Below are 23,829 nucleotides of genomic sequence, written 5' to 3' on the forward strand. Positions count from 1 at the left end.
GGGTATATGTAATTGAAAATTTCCATAATAAAAAGTCGTGGCCCCCTTTCAAAGTAGTTTTGTTTGGGTTCAAGACTATATAAAAATTAAGTAATAAATGTCTCTAGGTTCACTTTAATCCTTTTACAAGTGAAAAAAACTAATAGTATTACTCTTTTTATAAGGATATTATCTCAATTGTTTTTCTTATCAATGCTTCTAGGAATATATTCTGTACTTGTGGCTCTGATGGCTGGCAAGGCAGAAGTAAGATACAATCCTGTTGTTATACAACCTCCAATGATAGCTGAGTTCATCCGAGAGCTTGGATTTGGAGCCACTATGATAGAAAATGCTGATGAAGTAGATGGTGTTTTAGAACTTGTTGTAAGTAATTATTTTTATGTGATTAATACAATTTCTAGGAAAACTTAGGGAGGATTCAGAAAATAGTTCCAAAGGTATTTAAGGGTTGGGAAAATAAGACATAAAAGAAAAGTTAAGGAAAATGGAAAATAGAAGGATAAGATATAACTTAATGGAATGGTGGCCTTTGAGCATGGAATGTAAAAGATACTCATAACTCTATTAAGAACCAAAAAAAGAAGATTTAGGTTTGAATAAAGAAATGAAAATCAACTTTTATTTTATTTTTTAAAAGATTTTATTTATTTTTTTCATGAGAGACACAGAGAGAGGGAGAGGCAGAGGCATAGGCAGAGGGAGAAGCAGGCTCCACACAGGGAGCCTGATGTGGGACTTGATCTCAGGACTCCAGGATCATGCCCTGGGCGGAAGGCAGGTGCTAAACCACTGAGCCGCCCAGGCATCCCAAAAATCAACTTTTAAATATAGTATGATTCCTACCAAGTAGGAATAGAAAAGAATAAATTTCAGATGCACCGAAGACTGAAATTTTATAAATGAAGTCATAGAACCAGGTTTAAGGCTTAAAATGGTTTAAAATGATCATTTTCTCCAATCCAACGAGTTGCATTTTATTTGTATAACTTAAACAATTAAAACAAAACACTTAACACTGTACCAAGATTAGTTCCAGCTCAGTCAGAAATTTGAATGCAAAAAAACAAACATGAAATTACTAGAAGAAATATTTAGAGCTCTTTTCCCAGTATTTTATTTTATTTTTAATCTTTTTTTATTTTTTTATTTTTATTTATTTTTTTAAAGATCTTATTTATTTATTCATAGACACACACACAGAGAGAGAGAGGCAGAGACACAGGCAGAGGGAGAGGGAGAAGCAGGCTCCATGCAGGGAGCCCGACGAGGGACTTGATCCCGGGCCTCCTGGATCACACCCCAGGCTGCAGGCGGCGCCAAACCGCTGCGCCACCGGGGCTGCCCTTCCCAGTATTTTATTATAAAAACTTGACACATCAGAAAAGTCAAAAGCATTGTACAGCAGACACCTTTATACACTCCACCTAGATTCCCCAATAACATTTTAGTGTATTTGTTTTACTATATGCAAGTCTGTTAATCCATTGTGTAAATAATTTTAGACTCACAAAGTTGCAAAACTAGTAGAGAATTTCTATGAAGCTTCCACCCAGCTTTGCCACAATAACAATATCTAATCTGTCGCTTAAAAAATAATATTAGAGTGGAAATGGCCTTTCTAAATATCATACAAAACCTATAAAAGGAAGGATTGATAAATTCATGTACATAAAAATTTCGTTTTGGAAGGAAAACACCATAAACAAAGTCAAGACAAGTAAATTGAATTTATTTCTTATCATAGATAAAGATTAATTTTCTTAATTATATAAAGAGGTATCAATAATAATAATAAAGAACCAACAACCCAAAAGGGAGATAGTAAAGGATATGAACTGACAGTTCACAGAAAATCCAAAATATTACCATTTTAAATATATGAAAAGATGTTCACCCTCACTTGTAATAAGAATAAAGCAAATAAAAACTGCATTGAAATGCTTTTTCACCTATTAGGTTGGTAAAGATCATACACAATTTTGGTAACACTATGTTTGTGATCTCTCATGTATTGCTGGTGGAGAGTTAATTGATACAGGCTCTCAGGGAATTTGTCAATGTCTATTAAAAATAAAATTGCACATACCCTTTGCTTTGGAAGTTCCACTCACAGGAAGTTATCCAACAGAAATCGTTGCAAATGTATGAAATGACATGAGTGCAAATATATTCATTATAATATTTTTTATTATAGCAAAAGATAGGAAAAAAACCTAAATGAATCACTGGGGACTAGTTACATAAATTACAGTACATTCGTATAGTGGGATACTAAGCAGCTATTAAAAAGAATGGATGGGTGTTTATTTTTTATTATTTATTTAAAAAATTTTAAAAAGACATTATTTTAGAGAAAGGGAAAGTAGGGAGAGGGGCAGCAGGAGAGGAAGAGAAAATCTTAAGCAGATGCCATGCTTAGTGTAAAGCCTAATGCAGGGCTCAGTCTCACTACCTGGAGATCACTACCTGAGCCAAAATCAAGAGTGGGATGCCAAACTGACTGCACCACCCAGGCGCCCCTATTTTTAAAGACTTCTAAACATAATAGCTTTATTGAAATATAATTCACATACCACAAAACTCACCCTTTTAAAGTGTACAATTCAGTGTTTGTTTTTTTTATATCTTCAGAGTTGTGCAAGTATCACCATATCTAATTTTTAAAAACAATTTTTTTATTGGAGTTCAATTTGCCAACATATAGCATAACACCCAGGGCTCATCCCGCCAAGTGCCCCCCTCAATGCCCATCACCCAGTCACCCCAACCCCCCCACCCCCCGCCCACCTCCCCTTCCACTATCCCTTGTTCATCTCCCAGAGTTAGGTGTCTCTCATGTTTTGTCACCCTCACTGATATTTTCACTCATTTTCTCTCCTTTCCCCTTTATTCCCTTTCACTAAGTTTTATATTCCCCAAATGAATGAGACCATATAATGTTTGTCCTTCTCCGATTGACTTACTTCACTCAGCATAATACCCTCCAGGTCCATCCACATCCGCCGCCTGGGCTGCTCCAGGGCACGCCAGGCGCGCGCTCTAGCCCTTTAGGGAGCTCGGCCCGCGGTGTGGGGCGCGTTCTCCCCTGGGGCGCAGTTCCTCTGTTAGTGCCCCTGGGAGCCTGAGGGCATCCCTGCCCTCCTGGGATCCTGCCCAAGCTCCCTGCTAGCGCCTTTCCTTCCTGAAGATTGGTAAAGTTTCTGCTTCTCCGATACTGGGCTCTCCTGTCCTGGGGGCTCTCGCCGACCGGCCTTAGCCCGGCTCCTCGCGGGGCCCCTCCCCCTTGGATGCTTTTTTATTTATTTTTTTTCCGTCTTCCTACCTTGATAGAAGCGTGAACTCTTCTCACTGTAGCATTCCAGCTGTTCTCTCTTTAAATCTCAGACCGACTTAGTAGGTTTTCAGGATGATTTGAAAGTTATCTAGGTAAGTTGGTGGGGACAGGTGACTTGGGGACCCTACTCTTCTGCCATCTTCCCCTGCCTCCAATATCTAATTTTTTTAAAAAGATGTTTATTTATTCACGAGAGACACACAGGGAGGCAGAGATATAGGCAGAGGGAGGGAGCCTGATGCGGGACTTAATTTTAGGACCCCGGGATCACAACCTGAGCCAGAGGCAGACGCTCACCTGCTGAGCCACCCAGGTGCCTTCACCATATCTAATTTTAGGAGATTTTCATTAACCCAAGAAAGAAATGCCTTGCCTGTTAGCAGTTACTCCTTATTCTTAATATTAAGCATTCGTGTCTTCTTTCTTTTTCCCTTGGTCAGTCTACCAAGTTTGTCAATTTTGTCAGTTTTTTCAGAAAAATAATTTTTGGTTTTATTGATTTTCTCTATTCTTTCTTTTATTAATTTCCATTCTAATCTAATTTCCTTCCTTTTGCTCACTTTATGTTTAGTTTGCTTTTCTTTTCTAGTAGCTCAACATGGAAGGTTAGGTTATTTATTTGAGATCTTTCTTATTTTTTAATATTGACATTTACAGCTACACATTTCCAAGTACTGCTTTTATTTCAGTTATTGTACTTTTCAATTCCAGACTGTCCATTGGGCCTTTTTAATGATCTCTCTTTATCAATATTATTTATTTGATGAGATATTATTCTCATATTTTCCTTTAATTCTTTTTTAAAAATGACTCATTTATTTTAGAGAGGGTGTGAGTGGGGGGAGGGGCAGAGAGAGAGAGGAAGAAAGAATCCTCAAGTAGACTCCCTACTAAGCACGTAGCCAGACATGGGGCTCAATCCCAGGACCTCAAGGTCATGACAAGAGCTGAAATCAAGAGTTGGCTCCTTAACCACCTGAGCCACCTAGGTGCCCCCTCTGATTTTCTTGAATAAATGCTTCCTGGATTGCTGAAAGCTTCTGTTTAATTTCCAAATTTCAAAAAAAAAGTTGGTTCTGACAGTTTTTGCCAGTTTTCTCATTGCTTTTATGGAGGAAATAATTTTCAAAGGCCTTTACTACACCATTACTGATAATCTTTCAGTAGATATTTTTGTTTACTTGTTTTTATTGAAGTTCAATTTGCCAACATGTAACACCCAGTGCTCATCCCATCTCAGTAGATATTCTTGAATAGAAGCTTTGTAATTTGTTGTATACTTGTTAGTCACTTCCCAGAGTCTTTAAATGGTTGTTTTTTGAAACTTTTGTCCAATTTTTAAAAATGATTTTATTTATTTGAGAGAGAGAGAAAGAGAGAAAGTGAGAGAAAGCATGAGCGGGGAGGAGGGAGAGAAACAGTCTCCCCACTGAGCAGGGAGCCCGACTCAGGGCTGCATCCCAGGACCCTGGGATCATGACCCTGAGCCAAAGGCAGATGTTTAACAGACTGAACCATCCAGGTGCCCTAAAACTTTTGTTCAATTTTATCATTGCTTTTTGGGGAAAGGATTTGCTGAGTTTCACACACAGTCATTCCAGAAGTTCTGCTATTCTATTTTAGAATTTAATACCAAGCTGAACTATAACCTCACCCAAGACATAAGGCAAAATGCATTTTTAGACAAAAGTATGATACTTTTGTCACCCATTAACTTTTATTAAAAGTAATAAAAAAAGACTAAAAATTCTGGACAGAAACAAGACATTAAATACAAGAAACAAGGGATGCATGAGTGGCTCAGCGGTTGAGCATCTGCCTTTGGCAGGGCATAATCCTGGAGTCCCGGAATCGAGTCCCACATCAGGCTCCCTGCATAAAGCCTGCTTCTCCCTCTGCCTCTCTCTGTGTCTCTCATGAAGAAATAAATAAAATCTTTTTAAAAATACAGGAAACAATAGATGTCAAATCCTCTATCACAGAGTAATGACAGGAAGAGGGATACTGACTTAGTGAGATCCTCTTCTGTTTAACCTATTGCAGCTGGGACCATATCTTTGTTCCATTTAATTTTATATGAAAACAGCATTCTAATGAACATATCTGAAGGATATTAATAGTGCAGATAAGGTCTTGTGTGTTAATCCCATGTTACAATCAATGTTTAATGGAGGTAAGAGTAGATTTCTGAGTAACAAAACCTTTGTCTTTAACAGGTGAGAGGAATGACGTGTGCCTCCTGTGTACATAAAATAGAGTCTATCCTCACAAAACACAGAGGGATCTTCTACTGCTCTGTGGCCCTGGCAACCAACAAAGCACATATTAAATATGACCCAGAAATTATTGGTCCCAGGGATATTATCCATATGGTTGAAGTAAGTGGTAAGATTTTGCATTTCTGTGTTCTTGCTTGTTCAGTCAGCACTCCGTTGAATCATTTCTGGTTTGTATCAGATATGATGAAAAAGATCTGGTCCCTTTGATTACTCTCAATTAACATGTCTCCAATTTAACATAAATATGTTTACAACATAATATGGTTTTTTTTCTTGGTCTTTGTCAGGAAGAGTTAGGCAAAGCCATACTGGCACTATTAATCAGGAGCAGACTGCAGGTAGAACCACAAATCCTTTAAAAATATTTAGAAAATGGCAATAAAGTATAATTTGTTATAAGATTATTTAATCATTAAGAAAGCAAGCAGCATCATGTTAGATCCTTTATTGTTAGGTCAAAGCAAATTATGTAATTTTTTAAATTTGTGTATAGTTAACACAGCAATGTTATATTAGTTTCAGGTATACAGTATAGTGATTCAACAACTCAGTAGTTATGCTGTGCTCACCACAAGTGTAGTGACACCACATCTATCACCATACACACTATTACAGTACCATTGACTGCATTCCCTATGTTGTATGTTTTTTTCCATGACTTATTCATTCCATACCTGGAAGCCTGTATCTCCTGTTCCTCTTCACCCATTTTACCCATCTCCCATCTACCTCCTCTCTGCCAGTAATCAGATCGTTCTTTGTATTTATGGGTCTGATGCTGCTTTAAAAAGATGTGTTTTTAAGTATGAAATAAAAAAAAGTATGAAATTTAAAGGAACAAACCCTTTTGTCAGAAACTTATCTTGTGTTCTTCAATTAATCTGAAGTGGTAGTACATGTGAAAATGCTTTAAAAGATTTAATGCGAAAAAAATAAAAAAAAAATAAAAGATTTAATGCGGTATAGCCTTGGTATTATAATAATTGGAGCATATTAATAGTTCAAATAAGATCCTATTGGTATAGATAATAATATTAACATCTTTGTGAAGCTAGCATTATCCAGTATTTATTAGAACCAGTTACCAAGATTGCAAAGCTTCACCTCTTAATTTTATTCTCACAACAGTGTTGTCCTCTTCATTTTGGAGGTGATGAAACTCAGGTTAATAGAAGTTAAGTTACTTACCCAAAATCACATAGCTAGAAAGTGTCATAGCTGGGATTTGAGCCTATTCTTTCTGACTCTAAAGCTCATCCTTTCTTTTTTCACTGGGCTACACTGCCAACAAATATAAGATGGCAGCATTTTCCCTAGCAGTTGAAAATATAGTATATGTTACTGTCTATATGGATATGAATCTTACTTATGTGTAGTTTTCTTTAATACTTTGTTTTATTTAAGAAAAGGGAGCACATCTTCATCTGTGCATTCACCGGAGTGACTTAATTCACAATTATTGACTTACACTCAATAACTGAGTTGTTCTTAATGACAATACAGTGGCTTAGAATTTCTCTATAATATTTTTACATTCAGTAAAGTAATTGTTTTCTTGTGACTTTCCTTAGAGCTTAGGTTTTGAAGCTTCTTTGGTCAAGAAGGATCGGTCAGCAAGCCACTTGGACCATAAACGAGAAATAAGACAGTAAGTACTTTTGGTGTGTCAGTGAAAAACAGATTTTGACTCTTTGTTGCAAATTTGTTTTAAGAGGGAAAGAATGAGGGAGAGGAAGAGGAAGAGAGAATCTTAAGTAGGTTCCACACTCAGCACAGAGCCTGACATGGGGCTTGATCTCATGACCCTGAAATCATGATCTGAGCTGAAATCAAAAGTTGGAGGCTTAACGGACTGAGCCACCCAGGTGCCCTCTTTGTTACAAATTTAACATTCTGTTGACATGTCAGTTTTTACAATGTCATCCTTATATTGGTTGAAGTGGTCACAATTTGTGTTTCCCTATAGTAGATAGAATCTTTAACCATTAGCTACTTAACTAAAATGAGTTTTCTTTTCTATGTAAGGTGGAGACGATCCTTCCTTGTGAGCCTCTTTTTCTGTATTCCTGTGATGGGGCTGATGATATATATGATGGTTATGGATCACCATCTAGCAATTCTTCACCATAATCAGAACATGAGTCAAGAAGAAATGATCAACATTCATTCTTCTATGTTCCTGGAGCGCCAGATCCTGCCAGGATTGTCCATTATGAATTTGCTATCCTTTTTATTGTGTGTACCTGTACAGGCAAGTGAAATGTTAATAAGTATATATGTTAATAATGAAAAATAGCAAAATGTGACAGGCAAGGCTATTTTCAATTGCAAAACAGATATTAGCCAGAAGTTTGATCATTTTATGCTGGATGTCTCATAAAAACAATCTTAAACTGAGTGGTTAGAATAGATAATGAATTCCATTTAATTCCTAAGGATATTGTTTAACAACAAAGCAGAGAAATAGTTCAATTCATATCTGCTGTTGTATATAACTTCATCTTTAAAGTTATAATAATAAAATAGATTATATTTTAGTTACATTTGTATTTTATATTCTATATTAAATATATTAAAATTAATTATATTCATATTAGTATGTTATAAATATATATTTAATTAATTAGTAATTTATTATATAAAATTATGGTGATAATTATAATACCATGTTATTATTTTTATTATTTCTCCCTGGTACTGAAGTACATTACTTTTGTATGTTTTCAACTCTTCTTTTTATTTGTTTATTTATTTTTTATGTTTTAATTTTTTTTCAACTCTTCTTTTTAGATAAACTTTTACTGTGGAACACTTCCATCTAATTAATTTATTCCTTTTTCTGATCCTTATAAAAGGCAATGATGATTTTAAGAACAACTTAGTATGTTTCTCTGTCCTAATGAAAAAATAAGCTTTTCAGTTATGTTTACCAGTGAAAACAGCCAGCAGTTCCAGTAGCTTGTGATATACTACTTAGGTTGAATTTCAGGCAGGGGAGCTGAGTTTTATATAAAAAAACCCTTGTCAAAAGAATGTAATTATTTTCTTAGTTCTTGTTTTTGCTAGCATCTAAAAGAAAAATCCATGAATCATTTAACTTTCTTTGTATTTTGGAATATCCATTGGGTTGTAGAGGACAGCTGCCAAGGACTTCTATAGCAATTTGAATCTCAATACACACATACCTGCTAAAATACAAACATTATTGTTTCAGCTTAAAATCTTTCTGTAGTGTTTATGGATTAGATCAAAGCAAAAGGAAATTAACATTGAGACTGTACCTTTGTTGTTGAGCTACATGTGAATCTCAGCATTTTTTAAAAGGCAATAATTATTGTGTTTATATTACAGTTTTTTGGAGGCTGGTACTTCTACATTCAGGCCTACAAAGCACTGAAGCATAAAACAGCAAATATGGATGTACTGATTGTGCTGGCAACCACCATTGCATTTGCCTACTCTTTGGTTATTCTTCTGGTTGCAATGTATGAAAGAGCAAAAGTAAACCCTATTACTTTCTTTGATACACCTCCTATGCTATTTGTGTTTATTGCACTAGGCCGGTGGCTGGAACATATAGCAAAGGTAAAGTAAGAAAGGATGACATTTGTTAACATCTTGAGTGGATAAGAGATCATATTTTCTAGACCAGTTATTGGAAATATACATTGATTTATATAGTTAACAAAAGAAGTACTTCCATTTGGGTAATTTTTTTTTTCATTTGGGTAATATTTTAAGTTAAATATTCCTTTAGAAGATTTACCAAATTTATGGAATTAATACTGTAAATAGTACAGTATATCCATATTTATTTTAAGAGAGAGAGATTTCCTAAGTACTTATTTATATCACGTTTCTAATGGAAAAATTGATGTAACCACAAGATTTAAAATAATGATGGAAAAAAATATTCAGCTGTGGGCAGCCTGGGTGGCTCAGCGGTTTAGCGCCCGCTTTGGCCCACAGTGTGATCCTGGAGGCCTGGGATGGAGTCCCATGTCGGGCTCCCTGCATGGAGCCTGCTTCTCCCTCTGCCTGTGTCTCTGCCTCTCTCTCTGTGTCTCTCATAAATAAATAAATAAATAAATAAATAAATAAATAAATAAATAAATAAATAAATAAAATCTTTAAAAAAAATTCACCTGTAATCCCATGCTATAATGGAAATTACTTTCTAATTCTGTTCTGTATACCTTTATATTTTAGAAAGTGGCAAACCTAGTATATATACTAGTTTATCCTTAACACTAGAAAGTTTTTTCCCTATTTTTGCATTCCAGATAATTATTTGGTATTTTCTAAGTATTCTGTCAAATCATTGTGCTGTGACTCATTAAACCATTTCAGTTTTGTTCTCAATTAGATTGTTCCCAGTTTTAAATTTTAGATAATCCTGCATTAAACATATTCATGTTTAATAGTAATTTCTATTGAATTAGTATCTTAGGATAAATTACAAAGTATATGAGTAAAGGGCATAAATCTTTTTTTGGCTCATGCTACGAGTTGTAACAATTTTTTGTCAGTAAGAATATGTTAGTGAAGTAGTTTTACAACTTCATCAGGATTAACTCCTGTATAAATTCTTGCTAGTTAGTAGGCATTAAATGGTATCATAGAGTTGCTTTTGTTTGCATTTCTTCTATTAATAGCAGGAACAAATCTGTTTCTACACATCAGTTATTTTATTTCTTCTTAAATGAATTGCCTGATGATGTCCTTTGCTCATATACCTGAGTTCTTGAAGTTTTTCCTGTTAATTTACATTACTTACTTATAAACTATGCCTAATAATACATTTTATATTTTGTATACTTCATATTTTTGAAGTGAAGCATATTCTAATTTGAACTAATTAATATTCCTAAAGCTACCTTTTTGGCAAATGTTAAGTATTATATCTTTATTTTAGGTAAAACCTGAGCTTTTTTTTTTTTTGCCTTAGCATTGTTAGCATGTTTATTTTCATTTATAGGGAAAAACATCAGAGGCACTTGCCAAGCTAATTTCACTACAAGCTACAGAAGCAACTATTGTAACTCTTGACTCTGATAATATTCTCCTAAGGTATTTATTTTCATTCTTCCCCCTTCTCATTTTAACTTCTTATGAAAAATGTCGAATATACCCAGAGGTAGAGAGAAGAATATAATGAACCCACATAATCTATCTCCCAGATTTAACAGTTATTCACATTTCATCAAACTTCATTTATACATCCTATCTTTACATTGTTGCAGTAGTATTTTAAATTACAGTCATATTGGTTTATTGCTAAATATTCCTATAGTACCTCTATTAAAATAGGACATTCTTATGTAACTATAATACCATATTGCATTTAAGAAGATTAACAATACTTTAGTATCATCTAATATGTAGTCTATATTCTCATTTTTCCTTTTATCTCCAAAAAGTTATTTATTTGTTTATTTAGAGAGGGGTGAAAGAGAGAGCATGAGTCAGCACATGTGTGAGTTGGGGGAGGAGCAGACAGGGAAGAGCAGATGAGGAGGGCAAGGGAGGGGGAAAGAATCTCAAGCAGACTCTGCTGAGCACAGAGCCCAAGGTGGGGCTTGATCTCATCCTGAGATCATGACCTGAGCAGAACAAGAGTCGGATGCTTAACTGACTGAACTATCCAGGTGCCTCTGTCTCCAAAAGTTTTGTTTCTTTGAAATTGAAATCAAACAAGGTCCATGTGTCAAGCATTTGACTGACATGTTTCTTTTAATCTAGAACAGCTCTTCCCTCCTATTCACACCCTCTCACTGCCGCCCTTTGCAGGTGTCTTGTTAAAGAACCATGCATCATTTGTCCTGTAGAATATCACGCAGTCTGAATCAAACTCTGCTTCCTTGTGGTGTCACCTAACTTGTTCTATAACTCCTGTGTTACCTGTAAACTGGAAGTTAGAGCTAAAGACGTGAGAAGATTTCATTCTGTTTTTAAAAATTTCATTCTTTTTTATTTCTTATTTGTATACTCATACAATTATATAGGCAAATTTACACAATAAATAAATAGTTTAGTTAAATACAACCTCTCACATTATTTTCTAAAGATTTAACTTATTCATTCAGTCACTATTCAACAAAAATACAGGGCACCCACTGTGTGCCGGGTACTGAGCTGTTCCCCAATAGTAAACAGAACTGACATTGCAGCTCCAGCTTACATGTTAGTTCTAGTTTCCATTGATAGCAATTATGCTGCCACAAGCTTGACCTGAACCAATAAGTTGGCACAGAAAGATCAGGCTGAAAAGCATATTTTCCCAATACTTTTTATGTTAATTCCTATCCAGTGAAGAACAAGTGGATGTAGAACTTGTACAACGTGGAGACATCATTAAAGTGGTTCCAGGAGGCAAATTTCCGGTGGATGGCCGTGTTATTGAAGGACATTCTATGGTAGATGAGTCCCTCATCACAGGTATGTTCTTTCAGAGGATCATGACATGAAAGTAAAGTGAATCCACAGTGTTAATAAAAAAAATAGGAACAAAAGGTAGAGAGCTTTTTGTAGAAACTATGGAATGAGTAAATGATGAGTAAAGAGAATATGAATTCTGTTTAAGACTGTATTATTTCAATTTCTGTAGATTTACTTTGTGTTTTCCATGATGCTACTGAAAGCTCTTTTCACTGAAGATTGTTAATTACTACAATGTGTAACCCAAGGAAGTTGTCTCATTCTAATGTGTTGTCCAAGAGACTTTGGCAGATTTTCCTGAGCAAATACCTATTTTGTTTTCCTGCCCTAAAGACTGGTCTGGGGGATCTCTGGGTGGCGCAGCGGTTTGGCGCCTGCCTTTGGCCCAGGGCGCGATCCTGGAGACCCGGGATCGAGTCCCACATCGGGCTCCCGGTGCATGGAGCCTGCTTCTCCCTCTGCCTATGTCTCTGCCTCTCTCTCTCTCTGTGTGTGACTATCATAAATAAATAAAAAATTAAAAAAAAATGGTCTGGTCTGAGCTGGAATATGACGCCAGGTTTTCCACATCAGGGTCTGCTCTAAGAGATTAAGCTTTAGAGTAGTTTTGGAGATCTTAGATAACTAAGGCCAATCTGGAACAGAACCAACGTAATACCTTTCCTGCCTTAACCCTCAGGATAGTCCCAGAAAAGGCTCAGTTTATGGATTATGAGGAAATGATTTAGGAATCTGTGTTTCTCAATAGGGTTCTATTGCCAGTTCAGGTGGGACAGTTCTTCTGGGAGACTGCTTGCACATTGTAATACATTTAGTATCCCTGACACTGGCCCACTAAATTGGAGTAGCAGTACCCCATGCTCCAATAGTTATTATAAATAAGAACTCCCACATTTCTAAATGCTCCTTGGGAACATATTTAAAACCAATGATCTAAGACTAGGATGCAGCTTTAAAGGTGTCTGCATATAAGAGCTGAATTAATAGATTTTTCTAGTTTAAGGTATGTATACCTGGGTTTGGCCCAGAACTGACATAAGAAAAAAGGGAGGAAAACTTTGACCTAGGCATTTATCCAGATTCTATTTCATGAAGTAAGAATATACTTTCCACATATCTTTGACAATTAATAAATAACAACATGTTTCAAGATAGTATTTATTTATGTTCCCTAAATCTATCTTTACTCCTTATGCAGGGGAGGCAATGCCTGTGGCTAAGAAATCTGGCAGCACAGTAATTGCTGGTTCCATTAACCAGAATGGGTCACTACTTATCCGTGCAACCCATGTTGGAGCTGAAACAACACTATCTCAAATAGTTAAACTTGTGGAAGAGGCACAAACATCAAAGGTAACTTAATTCCCTAGAAAAAACAAAGTATTTTTTAAAAGACTACTCAGTATAAATCTTGACCTAGCTTTTATATTTTCCTTTAACTCTAGTTGCATTAATATGGAGATTATTAAAATATTTGTGTATAATACCAAATATACTCTGTATTCATTATCAAAAAAGGAAACTTTTATACATGTATTATTATTATTGTTGTTGTTATTATTCTAGGCTCCTATCCAGCAGTTTGCAGACAAACTCAGTGGCTACTTTGTTCCCTTTATTGTTATTATTTCCATTGCTACCCTTTTGGTTTGGATTATAATTGGATTCCTGAATTTTGAAATTGTGGAAACCTACTTTCCTGTAAGTGACTTGTAACAACTCTTTACCATATGCAAAACAGTTTGTGAATCTTTTGTATAAACTATTAGTTGGAAAATAATTTTAGTAATTACTATTATCTTTAAGGGCCTAGAATGGAAGTGTAATAAGAATAACATTTGCATTTCTATAAATATAAAAATTTCCTTCAGGAAAGGAATTTTTTCTTTAATTTTTAAACTTATTTTCATTATGATTTTCCCAAAGCAAGTACTGAACTTTTATATTTTATACCTAGTCTCATTCCCAACATGACTTTGCTTTCTAACAGGGCTGTAGATAATATTGAAAAAAACCATGGGATCTCAGCTCTGTCATATGCCATCAGTGTGACCTTAGGTCAACTTAATTTTTTTTTCTGGATATTTTTTTATTGGAGTTTGATTTGCCAACATATATAGCATAACACCAGTGCTCATCCCGTCAAGTGCCCCCTCTCAGTGCCTATCACCCAGTCACCCCAATGCCCAGCCCACCTCCCTTCCACTACCCCTTCTTCGTTTCCCAGACATAGGTGTCTCTCATGTTCTGTCACCCCCACTGATATTTCCCAATCATTTTCTCTCCTTTCCCCTTGATTCCCATTCACTGTTTTTTATATTCCCCAAATGAATGAGACCATATAATGTCTGTCCTTCTCCAATTGGCTTACTTCACTCAGCATAGTACCCTCCAGTTCCATCCACGTCGAAGCAAATGATGGGTATTTGTCGTTTCTAATGGCTGAGTAATATTCCATTGTATATATAAACCACATCTTCTTTACCATTCATCTTTTGATGGACACCGAGGCTCCTACCACAGTTTGGCTATTGTGGATATTGCTGCTATAAACATCGGGGTGCAGGTGTCCCGGTGTTTCATTGCATCTGTATCTTTGGGGTAAATCCCCAGCAGTGCAATTGCTGGGTCGTAGGGCAGATCTATTTTTAACTCTTTGAGGAACCTCCACACAGTCTTCCAGAGTGGCTGCACCAGTTCACATTCCCACCAATAGTGCAAGAGGGTTCCCCTTTCTCCACATCCTCTTCAACATTTTTTATTTCCTGTCTGGTTAATTTTCCCCATTCTCACGGGTGTGAGGTGGTATCTCATTGTGGTTTTGATTTGTATTTCCCTGAACCAGTGATGTGGAGCATTTTCTCATGTGGTGTTGGCCATGTCTTTGTCTTCCTCTGTGAGATTTCTGTTCATGTCTTCTGTCCATTTTATGATTGGATTGTTTGTTTCTTTGGTGTTGAGTTTAAGAAGTTCTTTATAGATCTTGGAAACTAGCCCTTTATCTGATACGTCATTTGCAAATATCTTCTCCCATTCTGTAGGTTGTCTTTGAGTTTTGTTGACTGTTTCTTTTGCTGTGCAGAAGCTTTTTATCCTGAGTAAGTCCCAATAGTTCATTTTGGCTTTTGTTTCTCTTGCCTTCATGGATGTATCTTGCAAAAAGTTGCTGAGGCCAGGTTTAAAAAGGGTGTTGCCTGTGTTCTTCTCTAGGATTTTGACGGATTCTTGTCTCACATTGAGATCTTTCATCCATTTTGAGTTTGTCTTTGTGTAAGGTGTAAGAGAATGGTCTAGTTTCATTCTTCTGCACGTGGCTGTCCCAATTTTCCCAGCACCATTCATTAAAGAGACTGTCCTTTTTCCAGTGGATAGTCTTTCCTGCTTTGTCGAATATTAGTTGACCATAGAGTTGAGGGCCCATTTCTGGGTTCTGTATTATGTTCCATTGATCTATGTGTCTGTTTTGTGCCAATACCATACTGTCTTGATGATCACAGCTTTGTAGTACAACTTGAAATCCAGCATTGTGATGCCCCCGGGTCTGGTTTTCTTTTTCAATATTCCCCTGGCTATTCGGGATCTTTTCTGATTCGACACAAATCTTAAGATGATTTGTACCAACTCTCTGAAGAAAGTCCATGGTACTTGATAGGGATTGCATTAAATGTGTAAATTTCCCTGGGTAGCATTGACATTTTCAACATATTAATTCTTCCATTCCATGAGCATGGAATATTTTTCCATCTCTTTATGTCTTCCTCAATTTCTTTTAGAGGTGTTCTGTAGTTTTTAGGGTATAGATCCTTTACCTCTTTGGTTAGGCTTATTCCTAGGTATCTTATGCTTTTGGGTGAAATTGTCAATGGGATTGACTCCTTCATTTCTCTTTCTTCAGTCTCATTGTTAGTGTATAGAAGTGCCACTGATTTCTGGGCATTGATTTTATATCCTGCCACACGCCAAAATGCTGTCTGAGTTCTAGCAATCTTGGGGTGGAGTCTTTTGGGTTTTCTATGTACAGTATCATGTCATCTGAAAAGAGGGAGAGTTTGACTTCTTTGCCAATTTGAATGCCTTTTATTTCTTTCTGTTGTTTGATTGCTGAGGCTAGGACTTCTAGTACTCTGTTGAATAGCAGTGGTGAGAGTGGACATCCCTGTTGTGTTCCTGATCTTAGGGGAAAGGCTCCCAGTGTTTCCCCATTGAGAATGATATTTGCTGTGGGCTTTTTGTAGATGGTTTTTAAGATGCTGAGGAATGTTCCCTCTATCCCTACACTCTCAAGAGTTTTGATCAGGAATGGATGCTATATTTTGTCAAATGCTTTCTCTGCATCTATTGAGAGGATCCTATGGTTCTTGTTTTCTCTCTTGCTGATATGATCAATCACATTGATTGTTTTACAAGTGTTGAACCAGCCTTGCATCCCGGGGATAAATCCCACTTGGTCATGGTGAATAATATTTTTTATGTACTGTTGGATCCTATTGGCTAGTATCTTTTTTTTTATAAATTCATTTTTTATTGGTGTTCAGTTTGCCAACATATAGAATAACACCCAGTGCTCATACCATCAAGTGCCCCGCTCAGTGACCGTCACCCAGTGACCCCAACCCCCCGCCCACCTCCGTTTCTACCACCCCTCGTTCGTTTCCCAGAGTTAGGAGTCTCTCATGCTCTGTCTCCCTTTCTGATATTTCCCACTCATTTTTTCTCCTTTCCCCTTTATTCCCTTTCACTATTTTTTATATTCCCCAAATGAATGAGACCATATAATGTTTGTCCTTCTCTGATTTACTTTTTTCACTCAGCATAATACCCTCCAGTTCCATCCACATCGAAGCAAATGGTGGGTATTTATCGTTTCTAATCGCTGAGTAATATTCCATTGTATACATAGACCACATATTCTTTATCCATTCATCTTTCGATGGACACCAAAGCTCCTTCCACAGTTTGGCTTTTGTGGACATTTCTGCTATAAACATCGAGGTGCAGGTGTCCCGGCGATTCACTGCATCTGTATTTTGGGGTAAATCCCCAGCAGTGCAATTGCTGGGTCGTAGGGCAGATCTATTTTTAACTGTTTGAGGAACCTCCACACAGTTTTCCAGAGTGGCTGCACCAGTTCACATTCCCACCAACAGTGCAAGAGGGTTCCCCTTTCTCCACATCCTCTCTAACATTTGTTATTTCCTGTCTGGTTAATTTTCCCCATTCTCACTGGTGTGAGGTGGTATCTCATTGTGGTTTTGATTTGTATTTCCCTGAACCAGTGATGTGGAGCATTTCCTCATGTGCTTCTTGGCCACGTCTATGTCTTCCTCTGAGATTTCTGTTCATATCTTTTGCCCGTTTCATGATTGGATTGTTTCTTTGGTGTTGAGTTTAATAAGTTCTTTAGAAATCTTGGATACTAGCCCTTTATCTGATGCGTCATTTGCAAATATCTTCTCCCATTCTGTAGGTTGTCTTTTAGTTTTGTTGTGCAAAAGCTTCTTATCTTGATGAAGTCCCAATAATTCATTTTTGCTTTTGTTTCTCTTGTCTTGGCTAGTATCTTGTTGAAAAATTTTACATCTGTGTTCATCAGGGATATTGGTGTATAATTTTAATTTTTGGTGGGGTCTTTGTCTGGTTTTGGAATCAAGGCTATGCTATGCTGGCTTCATAAAACAAGTTTGGAAGTATTCCATCCTTTTCTATCTTTTGGAACATCTTTAGTAGAATAGGTATTATTTCTTCTTCAAACTTTTGACAGAATTCCGCTGGGAAGCCATCTGGCCCTGGACTTTTTTGTCTTGGGAGGATTTGTTGACTGCTTAAATTTCCACCCTGGTTATTGGCCTGTTCAGGTTTTCTATTTCTTCCTGTTCCACTTTTGGTAGTTTTTTGGCTTTCCAGAAACGCATCCATTTCTTCTAGATTGCCTAATTTATTGGTGTATAGCCGCTCCTAATAGGTTTTTAAAAATTGTTTGTATTTCCTTGGTATTGGTTGTGATCTCTCCTTTTTATTCGTGATTTTATTAATTTGAGTCTTTTTTCTTTTTAATAAGGCTGGCTAATCGTTTATCTATCTTATTAATTCTTTCAAAGAACAAACTGCTCATTTTGTTGATCTGTTCCACAGTTCTTCTGCTCTCTATTTCATTGATTTCTGCTCGAATCTTTATTTACTCTCCTCTTCTGCTGGGTGTAGGTTTTATTTGCTGTTCTTTCTCCAGTTCCTTTAAGTGCAAGGTTAGCTTTTGTATTTGAGTTCTTTCCAGTTTTTGGATGGATGGTTGTATTGCGATGTATTTCCCTCTCAGGACTGCTTTTCCTGTATCCCAAAGATTTTGAATGGTTGTATGTTCGTTCTCATTAGTTTCCATGAATCTTTTTACTTTTACCCTAATTTCCTGGTTGACCCTTTCATCTTTTAGCAGGATGGTCTTTAACCTCCACGTTATTGAATTTCTTCCAAATTTCTTCTCATGATTGAGTTCTAGTTTCAAAGCATTATGGTCTGAAAATATGCAGGGGACAATCCCAATCTTTTGGTTTTGGTTAAGATCTGATTTGTGACCCACTATGTGGTCTATTCTGGAGAAAGTTCCATGTGCACTTGAGAAGAATGTGTATTCAGTTGTGTTTGGATGTTAAGTTCTGTAATTATCTATGAAATCCATCTGGTCCAGTGTATCATTTAAAGCTCTTGTTTCTTTGGATATGTTGTGCTTAGAAGATCTGTCAATTACAGATAGCGCAGTGTTGGTCTCCCAGTATTAGTGTATTATTATATAGGTATGTCTTAACTTTGGTTATTTTTTTTTAATTTTTTAATTTATTTATGATAGTCATACAGAGAGAGAGAGGCAGAGACACAGGCAGAGGGAGAAGCAGGCTCCATGCACAGGGACCCCGACGTGGGATTCGATCCTGGGTCTCCAGGATCGCGCCCTGGGCCAAAGGCAGGCGCCAAACCGCTGTGCCACCCAGGGATCCCCCTTAACTTTGGCTATTAATTGATTGATAGACTTGGCAGCTGCCACATTAGGGGCATAAATATTCATGGTTGTTACTTCCTTTTGTTGGATAGATCCTTTAAGTATGATATAGTGTCCCTCTTCATCTCTTACTACCGTCTTTGGGATAAAGTTTAATTTATCTGATAAATAGCAAGATTGCTACCCCTGCTTTCTTTTGAGGACCATTTGAATGGTAAATGGTTCTCCACCCTTTCATTTTCAGGCTGTAGGTGTCCTTAGGTCTAATATGAGTCTCTTGTAGACAACAAATAGATGGGTCTTGCTTTTTCTTTTTCTTTAAGATTTTATTTATTTTTTCATGAGATATGTAGAGAGAGAGCGAGAGAGAGAGAGAGAGAGAGAGAGAGAGATAGGCAGAGACACAGGCAGAGGGAGATGCAGGCTCCATGCAAGGTGCCTGATATGGGACTCGATCTGGGACTCCAGGATCATGCCCTGGGCCAACGGCAGACACTAAACTGCTGAGCCACCCAGGGATCCCCGGGTCTTTCTTTTTTATCCTGTCTGAAACCCTGCCTCTTTTGATGGGATCATTAAGCCCTTTCACGTTCAGAGTTACTATTGAAAGATATGAATTTAGTGTCATCATAATACCTATTCAGTCCTTGTTTTTGTGGATTATTTCTTTGGGTGTTCTCTTTCTTTTACAGAGTCCCCGTTAATATTTCTTGTAGAGCTGGTTTAGTGGTCACGTATTCTTTCAGTTTCTGCGTATCTTGGAAGCTCTTTATCTCTCATAATCTAAATGAGAGCCTTGCTGGATAAAGTATTCTTGGCCGAATGTTCTTCTCATTTCCTAAATGAGAACCCTAAATATATCCTGCCAGCCCTTCCTGGACTTCTAGTTCTTTGTGGATAGGTTTGCTGTTAATATAATAGTTTTCCTCATAAAGGTTAGGGATCTCTTGTCTCTTGCTGCTTTAAGGATCTTCTCTTTATCTTTGGAATTTGCAAGTTTCACTATTAAATATCGAGGTGTTGAGCAGTTTTTATTGATTTTGGGGGGGGGGAATCTCTCTATCTCCTGGATTTGAATGCCTGTTTCCCTCCCTACGTTAGGGAAGTTCTCAGCTATGATTTGTTCAAATATGCTTTCTGTTTCTCTCTCCCTCTCAGCGCCCTCTGGAACCCCATTTAAACGTAGATTTTTCCATCTTAGGCTGTCATTTGTTTCCCTTAACTTTTTCCTCATGGTCTTTTGCTTTTCTCTTTTTTCTTCAGATTCTTTCCTTGCCATCAACTTTTCTTCTATGTCACTCACTCGTTCTTCTACCTCATTAATCCTTGTCGTTAAGAATTCCAGTTTGGATTGCATCTCATTTAATTGATTTTTAATTTCACCCTGATTAGATCTAAGTTCTGCAGTCATGAAGTCTCTTGAATCTTTTATGCCTTTTTCCAGAGCCACCAGTAGCTTTATAATTGTGCTTCTGAATTGGCTTTCTGGCATCCAGTTGTAATCCAAATTCTGTAACTCTGTGGGAAAGAGTACTGTTTCTGATTCTTTCGTTTGTGGTGAGTTATTTCTAGTCATTTTGCTTAGTGCAGAGTGGCTAAAAGCGAATTGTACCGGAGAAAGGAAGGAAAAAAAGGGGAGGGGTATCTTCTGGTTCTATATACTGTAAATCCCTTGACTTCCCCTGGAACTTTCCAGCTCTCCCCTGTCATTCCAGCTGGTCTACTGGGGAAGAGGCCTGCTGTGCTGATTCTCATGTGTGTGTACCTGGGGTACCTGCCCCGCCCCCGCCAGGTTCAGTGCTCAGTGGTAGCTGTTTATCCTGTGAGGCCCCTGTTCCCTGGTGGGCCCCGCTCCATCCCAGGCACAGGGTGACACAAGGAGGAACAACAACACTGGCGGCGGCCAGCCCTCCAGCTCTGGAGTCAGCTTCCGTGGTAACTACCGCAGTCTCTCAGTCTGCCCTGGCTTAGATGCTCCTGGGGTGGGGGGAGTTGATCTGCACACCTTGGGGTGCCTGGCAGCAGGAGCATCCTGGCTGTCCTGGGCCCTCCCCGTGTCCATCTGTCCTGGGGGAATGCAGGATCCTGGGCTGTGTCCCCTGGAGTCCTGGGATCTGGGGCCTGTGCTGCTGGAATTGTGCTCCCGTGGCTGTGGCTCCTGACGGCAGCAGGGCGCAGCCCCCTCCATCTGGAGCCGCCGCATGATCTTCTCCTGAGTCCCCGCCGAGCGTGCGCTCCAGCCCTTTACTGAGCTCTGCCCACAGTCTGTGGTACTGTACCCCCGGGCTCACTTCCTCTGTTAGTGACCCTGGGAACCTGGAGGCTCCACTGCCCCTCTGCGGTTCTTCCCGAGTTCCCTGCTAAGCACCTTTCCGTCTGGGAAGAATCTGTGCAGATTTTTAAAGTTCCTGTTTCTCTGGGACCAGGCTTTCACTGCCCAGCCTTAGCCCGGCTCATCGCGGGGCTCCTCCCCCAATTGATTCTTTTTTATTTTTTTTTCCTGTCTTCCTACCTTGTTAGAAGCACTAAGTCTTCTCTCTGTAGTGTTCCAGCTGTTCTCTCTTTAAAGCTCAGGCTGAATTAATAGGTTTTCAGGATGATTTGAAATTTATGTAGGTAAGTTGGTGGGGACAGGTGACTTGGGGACCCTACTCCTCCGCCATCTTGCCCAAGGAATTGGTCAACTTAATTTCTCTCTGAGCTTCAGTTTCCTCATTTATAAAGTGAGATTCTAATAATATCCATCCTGCATAACTTACAGTTGTTGTGAAAGTTAAATAAGATGATATATTGGAAACACTTTGTAATTTGTTAAATGCTTTATAAATGTAATGTTAGTGCTTGTTCCTCTCTAAAGTATGGTGTTATAAAGTGTTAAAGTAGACCTGGATTGTGCCTGATATTAGAGATAGAACCTTTAAGTCACTTCTGTTATCCTCAGTTTTGTCACTTGTAATATAGAGATTGTAATACCTAAATTGCAAGATTGGAATTAGTATAGGTGAAAACATGCACATATGACATATATTAAAGCATAGTGGGATGCCTGGGTGGTTCAGTGGTTGAGCATCTGCCTTGGGCTCAGGACGTGAGCCTGGGATCCAGGATCGAGTCCCACATCGGGCTCCTAGTGGGGAGCCTGCTTTCCCTCTGCCTGTCTCTCTGTCTCTGTGTCTCTCTGTCTCTCTCTCTCTGTATGTGTCTCTCATGAATAAATGGATAGAATCTTTAAAAAAAGAGCATAAGCTTTCATGTCTATGAGAGTATCTTCCAGCTGTTTCTATACAGATAAATACCTCTTAGGTGAACATTAAGTTCAAGTATTTGAGAACTTTGTAAGAACCTAGCACCATAGGGACGCCTGGGTGCCTCAGTGTTTGGGCATCTGCCTTTGGCTCAGAGTGTGATCCTGGAGTCCCAGGATTGAGTCCCTCATCGGGCTCCTTGCATGGAGCCTGCTTCTCCCTCTGCCTGTGTCTCTCTCTCTCTCTCTGTGTCTCATGAATAAATGAATAAAATCTTAAAAAAAGAATCTAGCATCATAAAGCCATTACTACTAAGAAAGTCTTTGTTGTGTTTCTTTATTTTTAAAAATGCCGTGATATACACTGCTTCATGTTATTTGTTAATTAAAGAACAAGTAGAAAAATAAATAGATAGATAGATAGACAGATATATATATATATAGATAGATAGATAGATAGATAGATAGATAAAACAATTAGAATCAGGGGAGTGAGAGTGAGATGTAGAGCCTTACTGGGGACCTGAAGAAAAACTTGCTGCCAGGAAGGACATTTTGTTTTGTTTTTTTTTTTTTTTTTTTTTTATTTTTTTTTTTAATTTATTTTTTTATTGGTGTTCAATTTACTAACATACAGAATAACACCCAGTGCCCGTCACCCATTCACTCCCACCCCCCGCCCTCCTCCCCTTCTACCACCCCTAGTTCGTTTCCCAGAGTTAGCAGTCTTTATGTTCTGTCTCCCTTTCTGATATTTCCCACACATTTCTTCTCCCGTCCCTTATTTTCCCTTTCACTATTATTTTGAAGAGATTATTGTCTAGAAGATGTGTCTCTGGGATCTCATTCCTAGGTATTTATTGAAGATTGGAAAAAAATTAAATCAGGGCCCTTGGAGACACAGAAGGTCATAGCACTTCTGATCTTTGCTATCTCCATTGATACAATAGACTCTTTCTAGTTTGTCTGCAACTTTGGAGTCATCAGTGTTCCTGAGACAGTCATAAAGGAGTTTCTCAATTCTTTGGAAGAGAGGTTAGAAATCTCCCTCAACTCAGGGTCCTTGTCTTGTCTCTATCTGTGGCCCTCTGGTCGTTGTCTGGGCCATCTTCTCCATTAGTATTGATTGACTCCTTTTCCAATGGGCTTTTTGTCAATAGTTTTGGCAGGTGAAATTCAGTGCTTATTGTCAACCTATTGGCTGTTGCTGGTACCTGCCTTATGGGTTCCTCCAAGTTAGGAGAGTCTGTTGAAATGCTGACCCTGGGCCAATAGATTATTGACCTCTTCTTCTGATAACTGTACAGATTTTGTGTCCATGTGCATTGGGAAGGTATCTCTTACATGCTTTATGGTAGCAGATGGAGTGGGGGCCCTTTGGCATTCCTAACCAGCTGGGTATTGTTACCAGGATTCTGGTGGCTCAGACTTTTGTTCTGAAAGTCATCTTGGTGACTAAAGAGCTTTGGCCCATGCTATTGGGCTTCACCATCATTCTAGCTGTCCTACAAATTAGCCCTTCCATTTTGCCCTGAATGTC

General features: G+C 37.9%; 1 protein-coding gene across 12 annotated transcripts in view; it reads left to right on the forward strand.

Annotated features, from left to right (window-relative positions):
- ATP7A (ATPase copper transporting alpha) overlaps window positions 1-23,829 on the forward strand; it is a 153,161-nt gene that overhangs the window by 89,593 nt on the left and 39,739 nt on the right. For all 12 annotated transcript variants that reach the window (XM_038587767.1, XM_038587768.1, XM_038587769.1 and 9 more), the window contains 9 exons: window positions 203-366; window positions 5,554-5,715; window positions 7,188-7,264; window positions 7,642-7,867; window positions 8,968-9,201; window positions 10,595-10,686; window positions 11,927-12,054; window positions 13,253-13,407; window positions 13,621-13,755. In XM_038587767.1, coding sequence (XP_038443695.1) covers window positions 203-366; window positions 5,554-5,715; window positions 7,188-7,264; window positions 7,642-7,867; window positions 8,968-9,201; window positions 10,595-10,686; window positions 11,927-12,054; window positions 13,253-13,407; window positions 13,621-13,755 — 1,373 coding nt within the window. The remainder of the gene's footprint in view (window positions 1-202; window positions 367-5,553; window positions 5,716-7,187; window positions 7,265-7,641; window positions 7,868-8,967; window positions 9,202-10,594; window positions 10,687-11,926; window positions 12,055-13,252; window positions 13,408-13,620; window positions 13,756-23,829) is intronic.

This window comes from Canis lupus, chromosome X (assembly GCF_011100685.1).
Source record: "Canis lupus familiaris isolate Mischka breed German Shepherd chromosome X, alternate assembly UU_Cfam_GSD_1.0, whole genome shotgun sequence".
Classification (NCBI taxonomy): Eukaryota; Metazoa; Chordata; class Mammalia; order Carnivora; family Canidae; genus Canis; species Canis lupus.